At 37.8% G+C, this 15,430-nt stretch overlaps 2 protein-coding genes and 1 long non-coding RNA gene across 3 annotated transcripts; 2 read left to right on the top strand and 1 right to left on the bottom strand.

Annotated features, from left to right (window-relative positions):
- Nucleotides 1–389: 389 nt before the first annotated feature.
- Nucleotides 390–5,119, top strand: LOC121812302 (integrin alpha-M-like; the record flags this gene model as incomplete). Its single annotated transcript, XM_042214134.1, is given in 8 exon segments — nt 390–504; nt 2,193–2,320; nt 2,448–2,593; nt 2,881–3,031; nt 4,157–4,307; nt 4,539–4,612; nt 4,752–4,873; nt 5,013–5,119. Coding segments are annotated over 7 exon segments (855 nt in total), but the record flags the coding sequence as incomplete, so codon positions are not given.
- On the top strand, nt 5,021–5,666 carry LOC121812303 (integrin alpha-E-like). Its single transcript, XM_042214135.1, has 3 exons — nt 5,021–5,152; nt 5,276–5,422; nt 5,515–5,666. The coding sequence occupies exons 1-3, from the start codon at nt 5,021–5,023 to the stop codon at nt 5,659–5,661; spliced, it is 426 nt and encodes a 141-aa protein (XP_042070069.1). The 3' UTR covers nt 5,662–5,666.
- An 81-nt stretch (nt 5,667–5,747) lies between these two features.
- LOC102292565 lies at nt 5,748–15,185 on the bottom strand (the record flags this gene model as incomplete). The annotated part of the gene is given in 4 exon segments (XR_001335719.2): nt 5,748–5,818; nt 6,260–6,363; nt 6,550–6,652; nt 15,018–15,185. It is a non-coding gene; the product is annotated as an integrin alpha-M (long non-coding RNA).
- Nucleotides 15,186–15,430: the final 245 nt, after the last annotated feature.

The raw sequence follows: 15,430 nt of genomic DNA, 5'->3' as shown, positions 1-15,430 counted from the left end.
CCTCTATCCTTATATGTCTTGTTATTGTTGCATGAAGGTCATCCCATGAAAAACCAGTGTGCCTCCCACCTGTCCTTCACAGAATCAGGGTTTACAATAACTTCAGCATATTCAATGAAGTAGAAGTCAATGCAAAATTGTTATTTAAAAACATGTATGCGCTAAAAGTTTTTACACACCCCAGATACTTTGGTGGCCTCTAACATGGATTTTTTTAATAGCATTAAGGGACACATTTGAATGGCTTTAAATAGACTGAAGTTATTTTTTAAAATCTACATATTCTGCTGGATCGTGCGAGATTTTTTTTTTTCAGTTTTGGTTGATTTTATAAGGATTGAACCGATGTTTATGAGACTTTATGGGAACTTAACTTTGTCTCCTCTCAGGTGTGTGGTCCAACAATTCCAAGGGACTGCAAAAGTATCACCATGTACAACGGTGTGTGTTTTCACATGGACCGATCTAATACATTTGGACCACCTGTACCTTCTTCTCCAGACGGTAACAATAAATGGAGTTTGTGAAAATGTGTCCTTAATAATTAGAGTGCCTCCTTAATAAAAATCTCTTGCATTTTTACTTGAACATAGTCTTACAATCATTTATATTTGTGCTTGTATAATCTCAAATCAACTGAAACTGTCTCAAGACTTCTCTTATATATTCCAGCAATTAAGGGTTAATCAGAAACAGTAAATAGAAAATTATGTTTGTGTGAGATGTGATTACTCATAGATGAATATAAGTATAAGCCAGATGGCGCGTATGGCAGCCTCGCTTCTGTCAGTCTACCCAGGGCAGCTGTGGCTACAACTGTAGCTGCCTCCACCAGTGTATGAATGTGAGAGTGAATGAATAGTGGTATTGTAAAGCGCTTTGGGTGCCTTGAAAAGCGCTATATAAATCCAATTATTATTATTATTATTATTATTATTATTATTATTATTATTATTATTATTATAAGTTGTATGATTTGTTGATTATTTTTTGTTTGTTTACAGTTTTCCCCTCTAAGCCTTATTTCAGATTGTCTGTTTGGATTAATTGTATTATAGTTTTATCCAAAGAGCTTTTCTGGACTAATTTGTCCTGAATCCATCAACACTGAAACAAATGCTGGTAAAATTTGAGCTAGCCAAGATTAAATCTACAGCATAAAAATGTATTTAATTCTAATGCTATCAGAACTTTTTTTGAGATGGTCTCTTCAATTATTCAGAATGAAATAACCATATCTGCATGTAAAATGAAAGTGTTATTTGAAAAACAAATACAAAAACACCCCCTTTGATTTCAAATTCATTACAAAAAGGAAACTAAGCCTGGTTGTTTGGGTTATGCAATGCATGACAAAATGCAAGAAGACTAGTACATACACACAAGATCTTTGGGGGAAAAAATTAAAAGGAGACAGAGAAGTTTACTTCCCTCTAAAGCTACTTACGACTTCTTTAAAGCTCTGTATGCAAATAAGTAATGTATTATGGTTTTCCTGGAGAAAATAATTTGTGTTGTTGTGTGTTACATCACGATGTATTCCTGTTACATAAGAACAACGTAAACATGAGGCTACTGTCGCTCACAGTAACACAAATTCCAACCGTAACAAGAACATACAGTACAGAGGGTCTTTCTTTTAGTGTTGTAAGTTTGAACACAATGCTCTATACACTCAGCTTTAACATCATTCTGGGTTGATTCAAAGCGTTGTGTTAGCATGCTGTCTGTACAGATGTTTGCAAACATCTGATGTTGTGTTAGCAGTTTAATGCAGCTGTTTATGTCCTGGATGGGGTTTCCATGTTACCATCATGCTCGTGTCCCTTCATGGTCAAAAAAATAAATAAATAAAAAAAATAAAATAAAAGTATTGTCCAAATCTCCACCATTTTCCTCTTCCCTGCACAAACCATTGTTTCTATGACTGTAATACAGGAAGAAAATTAAAGTAATTAGAACTGAATGCAAAAATCAAGGCTACAAATAACTAAATTAGTTTAATAACAAAATTAGGCTTCTGTAAGCAGTTTTAAGACTCATTTAAACTAATTTAATATCTTAATCTTAATTTCTTCTTTTCTTTCTTCTTATAAAAGACTAATTGTCTAAATATGTGGGTATTCATAGTCGATTTGCTAAAATGTTAAAATTAACCTAAAATAATCAATTTCAATTCATTTATTTGATAGTGTGCCCGACACAAGTAGACATTGCTTTTCTGTTGGATGGGTCAGGCAGCGTATCTGTCTCTGATTTTCAAACAATGACGACGTTTGTGGAAGATCTAATCCAGGCATTTCTGTCAGTTGATGCACAGGTAAGACACTGTACTACCTGTCAGTTATATCGTATTACAGACACAAATAGTTTCACCTGCTTTTCATTTATCTCCATAAAAAAAGGCTATTTTATATTTTTTTTATATTGTTTCTCCCTTTCTTCAGTTTTCTGTTTCCCAGTTTTCCTCGTTACCTCGGGTTCATTTTTATTTCAAGAAATTTTCCTCATCTGGATCACTAAAGACTGAAATCGATGGAATCACACAGCTGGAGGGATCTACTTACACAGCTAAGGCCATCAGACATGTTGTGTAAGGGTTGCAATGATATTACTGAAGCACTACAGTTAAATCATCTGGACAGACTTCCTGTGCAGATAATTTTCTTTTGAGACTGACCACACTAAAAACTGTATTGACTGATGAAGAATTGCATTAACTAGATTTGCAAAATACTAAAATGTCATGAGCGATAATACAAAACAAGATGGATGCATGCAAAATAATAATCATTCATGCAATTTACTCTATGATCAAAATGTGCACAGTAAAAACATGTTTTATGTTGAAATTAGATTTGTTTATTTTTAATTTGACAGAAACAATGTTTTCACACCACAAAGAGGTTCCAGACCAGATGTGAAGAAAGTCTTGATAGTAATTACTGATGGACAATCTAATGACCGGTATGACCTGGGAAATGCAGCACAGCAAGCAGGGAATCAAAACATTGTTCGATTTGCTATTGGGGTAAGTACCTCCATTATTTAAACCTGCATAATGTTTAAAATTTATACTAATAATGTGTTTTGGTTATTTATTAGACTACAGTCACATGATCCTACAGTATATGGAGCAAAGTAATGAGCCACCTACACAGAAACCATGGAAACCCGGGCCATACCATCACACTGTTTTCACACTATTGTTAATGTTAATTTCTCCTCTATTGGAGAAATTAACATTAATAATAGTTAATCTGTTAAATCCAGAATTGAATTCAAAATCCTGCTCCTCACATACAAGGTCTTAAATAATCAGGCCCCATCTTATCTTAATGACCTTGTAGTACCATATCACCCTATTAGAGCACTTCGCTCTCGCATCTGCAGGCCTACTTGTTGTTCCTAGAGTATTTAAAAGTAGAATGGGAGGGAGAGCCTTCAGTTTTCAGGCCCCTCTTCTGTGGAACCAGCTTCCAGTTTGGATTCAGGAGACAGACACTATCTCTACTTTCAAGATTAGGCTTAAAACTTTCCTTTTTGCTAAAGCATATAGTTAGGGCTGGACTCAGGTGACCCTGAATCCTCCCTTAGTTATGCTGCAATAGATGTAGGCTGCTGGGGGATTCCCATGATGCATTGATTATTTTCCTTTCAGTCACCTTTCTCACTCACTATGTGTTAATAGACCTCTCTGCATCTGCATGGCAGATAGCCTTCCCTCTTTGAACCTGGCTCTGCTGGAGGTTTCTTCCTGTTAAAAGGGAGTTTTTCCTTTCCAAAGTGCTTGCTCATCGGGGGCCATATGTGTGTTGGTTTTTTCTCTGTATGTATTATTGTAGGGTCTTCCTTACAATATAAAGCGCCTTGAGGCGATGGCTGTTATAATTTGGCGCTGCATAAATAAAATTAAACTGAATTGAACTGGACGAGGAGCTGCATTTACACTCCCAGCATTTACAGCTGATCATTGAATATGCAGGAGTGGTATCTAATTAAAGTACCATGCTCAAATTTCAATAAATAAAAAAAGCTAAATTAATAATGGAAACATAGACTGTATTAATCTTTGTATTAAACTGCATTAAAGTTTTAATAAAATCAGATAAATAATTTTGCATTAAATGTAAACACATGTTTTAAACAACCCTAGGTGGGGAATGCATTTATTCAGACTGAAGCAAAAAAAGAACTACGCACCATTGCATCGTCTCCCTCAGACAATCACGTGTTTCAAGTGCAGAACTTCAACGCACTTGAAATAATCCGGCAGAGTTTGCAGGACAAAATTTTTTCCATTGAAGGTAAATTATATATTTAACATTTAGCAAGCTTTGATAAAATTTCTGTAAATGTTACATTGCATTATTGTATCATTGCTTGAGGCTAAAGGTCGATTTCACGAAGTATTGGTGAAATGAAAAATAACTACTGAGGCACCTTTATAATAAACAGATATCATTACACTAAATTACTAGTGTAATGCGTTGCGTTGTGTCTATAAATAAACCTTTTTATATTTTATATTTTTACAGGATCTCAAACCGGTGGAGTCTCTCTGAAAATGGAAATGTCTCAAGAGGGATTCAGTGCAGTTTATGTGCCCGAGGTAATTAAAACTACCTGAAACTCACCAGACAGTCTAGTCATGAGAAAGAGAGATTCAAACACTTTTTATAAAAACAAGAGTCCAGATTTTAAAGGTAAAATAAATTGTATATAAAATGTATTTCCTGTCTGCACTGTAGGGAATTCAGATGTCTATTGTTGGTGCAAACCAGTGGAAGGGAGGCTACGTGCAATACACAACTAGGAGGCCAGAAGCTGAAAACATATGAGGATGTGTCTTTGGAGCCTGACAGTTATCTTGGTAAGAATATTACAGCTTTAACAATCTAACTTTACACTGTGTAATCATGTATATATCACAGCTCTGCTGTAATTCTTTCACACAAATACATATATCAGATTTTATATCTATCTTCTCTTTTTGCCTACCTAAATTCTAGGTTACTCCATGGCAACTGCTAAAACCCAAAGTGGTTCCCTGACAATTGTTGGTGCTCCAAGATATAAACACAGAGGAGCTGTGGTCGCTGTTAACAGAGAAAGCTTTGAAAACCAAAAGATTGAGCCGTTGGCATCACAGGTATGTATTTACAGCAAGACCAAACTGAATGGGATTATTAACTGGTAGTAAATACTTTCTTAAATCAAATTGTTGTCTTGGCTTTATGCGACTATTTTCATAAATAATGTGTTTCTTACACAGTATCAGACTGGTGAATATTTCGGGGCAGAGGTGTGTACCATGGACATAAATAATGATGATATCACTGATCTAATCTTCATATCAGCCCCAATGTACATGGAGCCTGATAGAGAGGGAAGAGTTTATGTTTGCAGACTAACTGGTTTGGTAAATCAAAGTTTTATCCACTTCAATTAAATGAATTAGTTTATTTGTCAACTTCCCTAATGATCATATAATATTCACTCTCCTGCTTTTAGTTTGTAGAGTGTAATTTTGATGATCCGTTAATACTAAGAGGACGTGCAGCTGTCAAAGGAAGGTTCGGCTCTTCTCTTGCTGTGCTGCCTGATCTAAACTCAGATGGATTCAGGGATTTGGCAGTTGGAGCACCTTTGGAAATATAATGGTGAAGGCAGCATCTACATATTCCAATGTTGCTCCTCAGTGTTTTTAACAAAGTTCTCATAGTGTCTGCAGTTCAGTAACTCACCACAGTGTTTTGTGTCGCGGGATCACTTTTCATTGTCAGACCAAGAGACATGTTTACTGCAAAATCGGGTGCTGTATTGAAAGTGTATTGAAAATTTAAATACTAATAAAAGGCAATTGAAAGGAAAAAAACAAGACTTAAATCGATGACTGCAAAGAACCATGACTGAAACACTTCCCCATTTGATATGACAAGTGTTAGACATCGAAACTTCTCTCCACTGTAAACCAGGATGTATAACAGGCAGCTTTAATATCAATGCAAATAGGATTCAGTTTCACTATTGCTTCATTTTAAAGTTTTAAATAATTACAAAAGAAACATTGTAACAATAACATTATTAATAACATTGACTTCTTTGCTTATTTTACTTCATCAAGTTTCAGTGTTACTTACTAAGATATTTACTTATTGTGATTTGAGTTAAACAAGTTTCTGTGCTAGCGTCTGTGGGGAATTTCTTTGATGTCAACATGGTTTCTGTCAGAGTTTCATCACATTTGGTTACCTACCATCAATTTGGATATTTTGGCAGTTTGGGGAAGATGTGGTGCAGCTATATACTTTTCCTCTTCCATTTTGTGAATACTGTTCAAGGGGAGCACTGACGAGCAAACTGAGGAAATAAATTCAGACAATGATGAAGTCTAGAGTGCAAACTGTGGTTAAATAAACCCCATGTGTTTCCTGTTAAGAAGTATTATATCCTTGTCTGTTTTTTACTGTGGGCCTTAACAGAAATGATTGTTAAACCTGCAGTTATAGATCGACATCCAACATAACAATGTATGTTGTGACTTACTCTGATTGTCTTTGAACCACCTGGTACCCAAAACCAGCAGCAGAGTTATTCAGGGCCTTCCATGCCACGGGATCAATATTGAAACAAAGTGCAGCATTTAACACTGAGAATTCAAGAAGAAGGAAGAACATCTGTAATTTTATTTAAAGCCACTGTAAAGGATGATAACATGGTTATATTATCTCTAATTCTAATCACATATGAGGAACTCCATACAGTGTATGTGTTACTTTGATTCCACCTCTTGAATCCAGTCACAGCTTTCCACAGTTACCACTAGAGAGCATCAAAGTCAGATACTAGATTTGAACATACTGGCAGGTAACTGGCAGTAGATCTAAGTGCACGATACTACGATAACACTTTGAATATACTGCCTAGGTAATCATTCACGTGTGTGACAAAATCGATCACTAGTAGATTTTTACTAGACTGATAGTATCTAGTTTGGGTTTGATTCTTATTCTATTGCTAGCAAAAGGATTTCCTTTACGGTTCTCTAATCTTGTGTCTCTCAAGGCAACAATATGCTCATTCTATAAAACGTATTACATAGGAAAAGATGCTGTTGCTATCTAAGTATGAAAAACTATTAATATACTGTAACATTTGCTTATTTTGCAGTACTAAAAATTGAATTGTGTAGAAAATTTTACTGGTGTGCATATTCCTCTTTCCTCTTAAACTGTTTGTCAGATTCATCAATACGTGCCACACCCATTCTATGATCCATGCTATGATTACTGTCCAGTAAAAATCGTGTATTGTTGCAATCCTACAGCTGTCCGGTTGTTTATTTTTGCCACACAAATAAAGCCTTCCTTTTATGGACATGCTAAGAGTAGTGTCAGGCGTTGTGTGGAGGCGAGGAGGAAGGAACCCAAATGCAGGACTCGCAGGTAGGTGAAGACTGGTGAAGGTTTATTATAAGGAGTGGATGAACAGAACAGAGGTAGAAAATGGCCGGCTGGCTGGCTGGCTGGCTGGCTGGCTGGACGACTGAATGGCTGGCTGACTTAACTTAACTGAACTGAACGACATCATCAATGACACGACAGTGAATGGGTAGAAACAGAGGGCTTAAATACACAGACTGGTGATAATGATAATGAGAGACCGGTGAGTACACAGCTGAACATAATGAACTAATGGGAAGAGGACTGAACATAACGCACACAGACCAAGGCTAACACAATAAAACAGGAAGTGGAACAGGCAGTAGATAAACAGTGAACAGAACTGAAAATACTGGGTCACCGACCCAGGAACCCTGACAAGTAGTCAAAACGTCACATAGTGCTAACACTTTTTTGTTTCCTGCTTCATGTCACAGCATTCAACAATGACAGTGTCATGATTTCAAAGTTTTGCGAAACCTATTTTGAAATACATTTCGTAACAGTGGTACGCCCTCAAGTTCTGCTTTTCCTTATTGTCACATGTTTTGATATTTTCAACATCAGTTAAAGAAAAAATGTACTTCTCCACTTGTTTGCTTTTTTTCATATGTGCATTTATATATTTCAGGTGTATTTTTATCTGAATATATACTAGTGTTCAATTAAAAAATAAAATAAAATAAAACAAGCATTAAAATATAAAAATAAAGAATTTAAAAAATAACCACCTGTAGCAAAGGTGAGTGCAGGGTCATGAATACGTTGGATGGATGAAGTATGACGTCACAGTGGTGTAAAATGTTCTGTTTTTTGTAGCCCTGCACAAGGTAGTAAGGCAGATATGATAAATTTATTATCTATGTATCTTAAATCCATTTTTACCATTTTCTAATGGTTTATAATCAAGCGTTTAGTTGGTTTCAGTAAAACTATTTATGAAAGACTTTTTCAATCAGTGAATTTCAACAACAAAAAAATTATGCTATTTACAGCTACAAGCTAACTGAGCTAATCACACATTTAATTTGTGTTAGCAGAGGCTAAAATGTAAATACAGTAATGACCATCACTAAAGTATTTCTGGATATTATTTCACTAAATGATTTATAGTCCATGTTAGTTTTGGATACTACAGTTTTTCTTATTAAGAATGCTGTCTTAGCTAATTTGCCAATCTCTCAACCTTCCTTTCATATCAAACATCCTTGAAAGAGTAGTTGTCAAACAGCTAACAGATCATCTGCAGAGGAATGGCTTATTTGAAGAGTTTCAGTCAGGTTTCAGAGCTCATCACAGCACAGAAACAGCTTTAGTGAAGGTTACAGATGATCTTCTTATAGCCTCTGACAGTGGACTCATCTCTCAAAACTAGTTCATGCATTTATTACTTCTAGGCTGGACTACTGTAATTCATTATTATCAGGAAGTCCTAAAAAAGCCTTCAGTTAATCCAAAATGCTGCAGCAAGAGTCCTGACAGGGACTAGAAAGAGAGAGCATATTTCTCCTGTCTATTGGCAGATTCCACATTCAATATAGTTATCCTGTTAAATCCAGAATTGAATTCAAAATCCTGCTCCTCACATACAAGGTCTTAAATAATCAGGCCCCATCTTATCTTAATGACCTTGTAGTACCATATCACCCTATTAGAGCACTTCGCTCTCGCTACTGCAGGCCTACTTGTTGTTCCTAGAGTATTTAAAAGTAGAATGGGAGGGAGAGCCTTCAGTTTTCAGGCCCCTCTTCTGTGGAACCAGCTTCCAGTTTGGATTCAGGAGACAGACACTATCTCTACTTTTCAAGATTAGGCTTAAAACTTTCCTTTTTGCTAAAGCATATAGTTAGGGCTGGACCAGGTGACCCTGAATCCTCCCTTAGTTATGCTGCAATAGACTGTAGGCTGCTGGGGATTCCCATGATGCATTGAGTTTTTCCTTTCTTCAGTCACCTTTCTCACTCACTATGTGTTAATAGACCTCTCTGCATCTGCACTGGCACATAGCCGTCCCATATTTGCACACATTTATTATTACTAGAGATGGACCGATCCGATATTACGTATCGGTATCGGTCCGATACTGACCTAAATTACTGGATCGGATATCGGAGAGAAATACAAAATGTAATCCGATCCGAAGTATCACAAAATCACCTCACAAAACGCGCTACTTGGCGTAACCCAGCTCGGCGCATTGGAGCGGTATGTGTTAGTGATAGAGCACTGAAGTCTGCCAGACCTTTCCATTTCATCTTGGCGAAAACTATCCCAGAGAAGTAAAGCAAGTGTGTAAGTTCATCCCTGAATGTTTGCATAGTATTTCCACGTTAAGCTTAACAACTGATATATTGAGCCACAGCTGGACTGGCCATCAGAGTTCCATATTGAGGTGAAAAGGAAGCGATTTGTCCCGTACTCAGCTAGAATTAAAAAATAGACACAAAGCTGGAGTTATTCTGTCTTTGCTGCGCAGTTGCATCTACTTCTCTCATTCACTCCCCCTCCCTCTCCTGTTATTACTTCAAACATGAAACTGATCAATGATCAGCTGATCGGCTTTTCTGCGCAAGTCCCGTCTTTCTTGTTTGTTTATCGCCCACTTTGCGCTCAACGCACAACAGAGCACGTTAAGTAGCTTGTTGAATTTAAATTTCTAGTCAGCGATGTTGTGAGCCACACTAAGCTGTCATTAGTGTGGTACGGTGAGACTGAAGTGAAACAGGAGTTTGAATATCAGAGTGAACGTATAAGGTACCTTAGGTGACAGGTTGAAGGGAAGTTAGAACTTTATTATCAGACATTTGTACTACGGAATGTCGGCGTTAAAAGTTTCGGGGGGAGGATTCGGAAGGGGCAATCTCAGCTTATTTTCTTTATTGTATCTAGTCCCGCTATCCTGCTACCTTAAGAGTGGGTGCCCTGGCTTCATTGGCACGCCCATTATTTCGTCCCGTCACTTGCAAGCTGAACTGAATAGGACAGGCACTCTGTACACTGTCTTGTTTTTGTCACTATCGCACCATCTAATTAGAACTCTTTGCTCGCCTTGACTCAGATAGAAACTTGGCATCAACTGGTCTAGTATAGAAACTGTGTAAATATGAAAAAGAGGGCTGAATGGAGAGCTGATAAGAAACCGAAGTGAACTGAAATAGATACCTATGAACAATGGAGCAGTAACACTGTGATAAATCAAGATGGAGGCATGCAATCATTGTGTCTGCAAGCTAATGCGAGTATGTACGCCACAGGTATTGCTAGGCCTAGTAAATGTACAGAGGCCTGATCAGTATATATTGAATGAGAGCTTTGTCATGGAAGACTGAGGAGGACTGTAGGATAGTGTCATGAACTCATTAGGTAAGGCTTTCATTCTCTTGATTAGCTTATGACGAAATGCATATACACAGATACACTTCTAAAATGACACTGGTAATGTGCAGGCGGTCAGCAATAGTTTTGCCAGGGCAAAAAAAGGTAGATAACAGAAGAAAGGGGGGCACAAAGAAATATTTTTCTTTGTTTGTCATTTAAAAACTTTGAATAAATAATTGTCTGAATCTTACAACAAAAGTGGTCATCTGATTAAATGTATAGAAATCCATTACTGTATATAGTAACTAAGTGTTGGGACTAACGCGTTATTAAGTAACGCGTTACAGTAACTACGTTATTATTGTGGTAACGAGCACGGTAACTAGTTATTATGCCAAAATCAGGAACGCGTTACTCGTTACTGGGATTTAGATAGGTCGTTACTCGTTACTTCGTGTGGTGGCTATCGCGGAGCTTCCACAGATTCAGTAACATTAGCAAGTGGTGGAGGCCAGCAGGTGGATGAAGGAAAGGGGACGCAGAAGGAAAAGAGACCCGAGGCGGCCGCCGGTCCAAGTGTGAACTGAACTTCAGGTAAGAAGTTATGACCTGCAGTCTCTCTGGGTCAGATATGAACCAAGTTTAGGTGGAGTTTATTTTCGTTATGCTGACTTTTTCCGTACTGCGTGCTAGCTAGCATGACGGAGTTTCTATACAGCTGGGTGGTGCTATGAAGTTAATGATGTTGAACTTTATTTTGTTCATAAGTTATTAGAGTTGCCAACCGTCCCGTCTGGTATTCAGAGAAAATATTACGCGTTTCTTATTGAGGTGAAAAGGAACAGTTTGTCCCGTAATTCAGCTACAATGAAAAAGCACAAAGCTGGAGTTATTCTGTGTCTTTGCTGCACAGCTGCCTCTTCTTCTCTCATTCTCCCCCCTCCCTCTCCCGTTTCTACTTCAATCATGAAACTGATCAATGATCAGCTGATCGGCTCTCTTGTTTGTTTATCGCTCACTTTGCGCCGAAAGAGGAAACCAGCGGATGTCGCGCTAAACAACAGCAGCACGTTTAAGCTTGATCAGCTGTTGTTAGAATTTATTTAATATTAATTTCTAGTATCAGCTGATGTTTGCTGGAGCCACAGCTGTAAAAGCTGCTGGTCATGATATGGTTTGGTTATCTGGTGAGAGGGAAACATGAAGATGAAACCAGGAGATGTCCTTACTGGATCATCAGAGCTGACAGGTGATGGAGAAACAGGTTTACCTTTTAGGTGACATGAATGAGTTGAAGGGAAGTTATGAACTGTTTCTGAGAGACAAATAACACCAGGATCCTTTTTATAGCTAGCTGACAGCTGGTAACTGTGCAGGGGCGGGTCTAGCAAAGTGTTGCCAGGGGGGCATGTAGGGCATTAACAGGGAGAGGGGGGCACAAAGAAATACTTTTCTTTCTTATTCTCATTTAAAATGTCTCGCTTTTAAAAAATAATTATCTGAATCTTACAACAAACGATTGATAGATTGATGCATATATACCATCAGAACAGTGAACATCACTGTCACAACAGTGTTTGTTTTCATTCAAAGGCTTTATGATTTTTCCTATAATGGTGGGCCGGTCTCTAGTCAAAATGCCCGGGCCAATTTTCTGTCCCAGTCCAGCCCTGTATGCAGCTCATCTGCAGTCTGGTGTTCCTACATCTTCCTATTCAGAAGGCAGAATTTCCGAGTTCTGAGTACAATCGAAAGCACCACGACTGCAGTTTTTGTGTTGGATGTAAAAGAGCGCACATGACGCTGTGACGTAGGCTAGAATCATGGCAGCAGTCAATGACGGTCCAGGCGTGGGATTTCTCTCGTGGAAATATGCACATTATCTTTTCCTTTCTATTGGTAGGTGGCACAGTGCACTTGTGGCAAGTAAGCAAGCTAGAAGACTGGCAAAGTTATGGAAGCAACACATTAACAAGAGAATTCTGAGTAAAACCAAAGTTACTTTCCCTAGTAACTAGTTACTTTGAAAGTAACGAGTAACTTGAAGTAACTGAGTTACTTTTGAGAGAAGTAACTAGTAATGTAACTAAGTTACTATTTTAAAGTAACTTACCCAACACTGGTAACTAATAGAGTCAATACAGGGAGTGCAGAATTATTAGGCAAATGAGTATTTTGTCCACATCATCCTCTTCATGCATGTTGTCTTACTCCAAGCTGTATAGGCTCGAAAGCCTACTACCAATTAAGCATATTAGGTGATGTGCATCTCTGTAATGAGAAGGGGTGTGGTCTAATGACATCAACACCCTATATCAGGTGTGCATAATTATTAGGCAACTTCCTTTCCTTTGGCAAAATGGGTCAAAAGAAGGACTTGACAGGCTCAGAAAAGTCAAAAATAGTGAGATATCTTGCAGAGGGATGCAGCAGTCTCAAAATTGCAAAGCTTCTGAAGCGTGATCATCGAACAATCAAGCGTTTCATTCAAAATAGTCAACAGGGTCGCAAGAAGCGTGTGGAAAAACCAAGGCGCAAAATAACTGCCCATGAACTGAGAAAAGTCAAGCGTGCAGCTGCCAAGATGCCACTTGCCACCAGTTTGGCCATATTTCAGAGCTGCAACATCACTGGAGTGCCCAAAAGCACAAGGTGTGCAATACTCAGAGACATGGCCAAGGTAAGAAAGGCTGAAAGACGACCACCACTGAACAAGACACACAAGCTGAAACGTCAAGACTGGGCCAAGAAATATCTCAAGACTGGTTTTTCTAAGGTTTTATGGACTGATGAAATGAGAGTGAGTCTTGATGGGCCAGATGGATGGGCCCGTGGCTGGATTGGTAAAGGGCAGAGAGCTCCAGTCCGACTCAGACGCCAGCAAGGTGGAGGTGGAGTACTGGTTTGGGCTGGTATCATCAAAGATGAGCTTGTGGGGCCTTTTCGGGTTGAGGATGGAGTCAAGCTCAACTCCCAGTCCTACTGCCAGTTTCTGGAAGACACCTTCTTCAAGCAGTGGTACAGGAAGAAGTCTGCATCCTTCAAGAAAAACATGATTTTCATGCAGGACAATGCTCCATCACACGCGTCCAAGTACTCCACAGCGTGGCTGGCAAGAAAGGGTATAAAAGAAGAAAAACTAATGACATGGCCACCTTGTTCACCTGATCTGAACCCCATTGAGAACCTGTGGTCCATCATCAAATGTGAGATTTACAAGGAGGGAAAACAGTACACCTCTCTGAACAGTGTCTGGGAGGCTGTGGTTGCTGCTGCACGCAATGTTGATGGTGAACAGATCAAAACACTGACAGAATCCATGGATGGCAGGCTTTTGAGTGTCCTTGCAAAGAAAGGTGGCTATATTGGTCGCTGATTTGTTTTTGTTTTGTTTTTGAATGTCAGAAATGTATATTTGTGAATGTGGAGATGTTATATTGGTGTCACTGGTAAAAATAAATAATTGAAATGGGTATATATTTGTTTTTTGTTAAGTTGCCTAATAATTATGCACAGTAATAGTCACCTGCACACACAGATATCCCCCTAAAATAGCTAAAACTAAAAACAAACTAAAAACTACTTCCAAAAACATTCAGCTTTGATATTAATGAGTTTTTTGGGTTCATTGAGAACATGGTTGTTGTTCAATAATAAAATTATTCCTCAAAATACAACTTGCCTAATAATTCTGCACTCCCTGATACATTAGTATTGGCAGTCTGCAATTCTGTTGAAGAAAGATGTTGAATCTATTTAATTATTGTAGAAAAATAATTGATTTCTGTGCATTTGTTTTACACTTGCATTAAATTAAAGTTGATTACATCGATTAAGGGCGGGGGGTGGTTCCCTAATATTTTTGCTGGGAGTTGGCAACCCTATTAGTTAGGTAGGTAAGTACTCTTTAAAATACCAGAATAGGGAGGATGGTGTAGGTTTAAATTTATTAGATTGATCAGTGTTGCTGAACTATAAAATGTTTTGGGTGGAGTGTATTTTTTGCATACAGGTATAACAGAATAGCTTCAGTCTCTTGTTTTTTAAACTTGAGTATGAACTTATACAAAATGCAGCAAGATATTTATAAAAAACAGTTTTATTGATTACAAAATACGTATATCGGATTCACATCGGTATCGGAAGATATCCAAATTTATGATATTGGAATCGGTATCGGACATTAAAAAGTGGTATAGTGCCATCTCTAATTATTACAGAGTGAAAAATCCGAAGGCACAAAATTTGTCTTACCTGATGAGAACAGTGTAGCATGAATTATCCAGTCCATTGTGTTATTCCCATGAAAAATAATTCAAGCGTTTGTTTGGTTTTTTTGGAGGGGTTTTATGAGTTGAGTGTTCTGCTGAAAGTATCACAACAGTTGTTGAAACCAAAATGCAGAAATCATAGGGTGTGATAACAAAGGTAAGGCAACCATTTAAAGCAATTCTTTGGCAGGAGGAGTCACAATGATGACAGCACTGTCAGTAGTAAGATAAGATGAGATAAGATAGATAAGATAAGATAAGATAAGATAAGATAAGATAAGATAAGATAAGAACTTTATTTATGCCGAGGGAAATTCTTTTGTCATACACATGTTCAATGCAGCAAGAGAGACAGAGGAACAGAGTAATAAGATATACAATATGCACAATAGAATA

This window comes from Haplochromis burtoni, unplaced genomic scaffold, assembly GCF_018398535.1.
Source record: "Haplochromis burtoni strain Fernald_Lab_line unplaced genomic scaffold, NCSU_Asbu1 Contig_520, whole genome shotgun sequence".
Lineage (NCBI taxonomy): Eukaryota > Metazoa > Chordata > Actinopteri > Cichliformes > Cichlidae > Haplochromis > Haplochromis burtoni.
The sequence above is the reverse complement of the archived record's forward strand: the minus strand, read 5'-3'. Positions and strand labels throughout refer to the sequence as shown.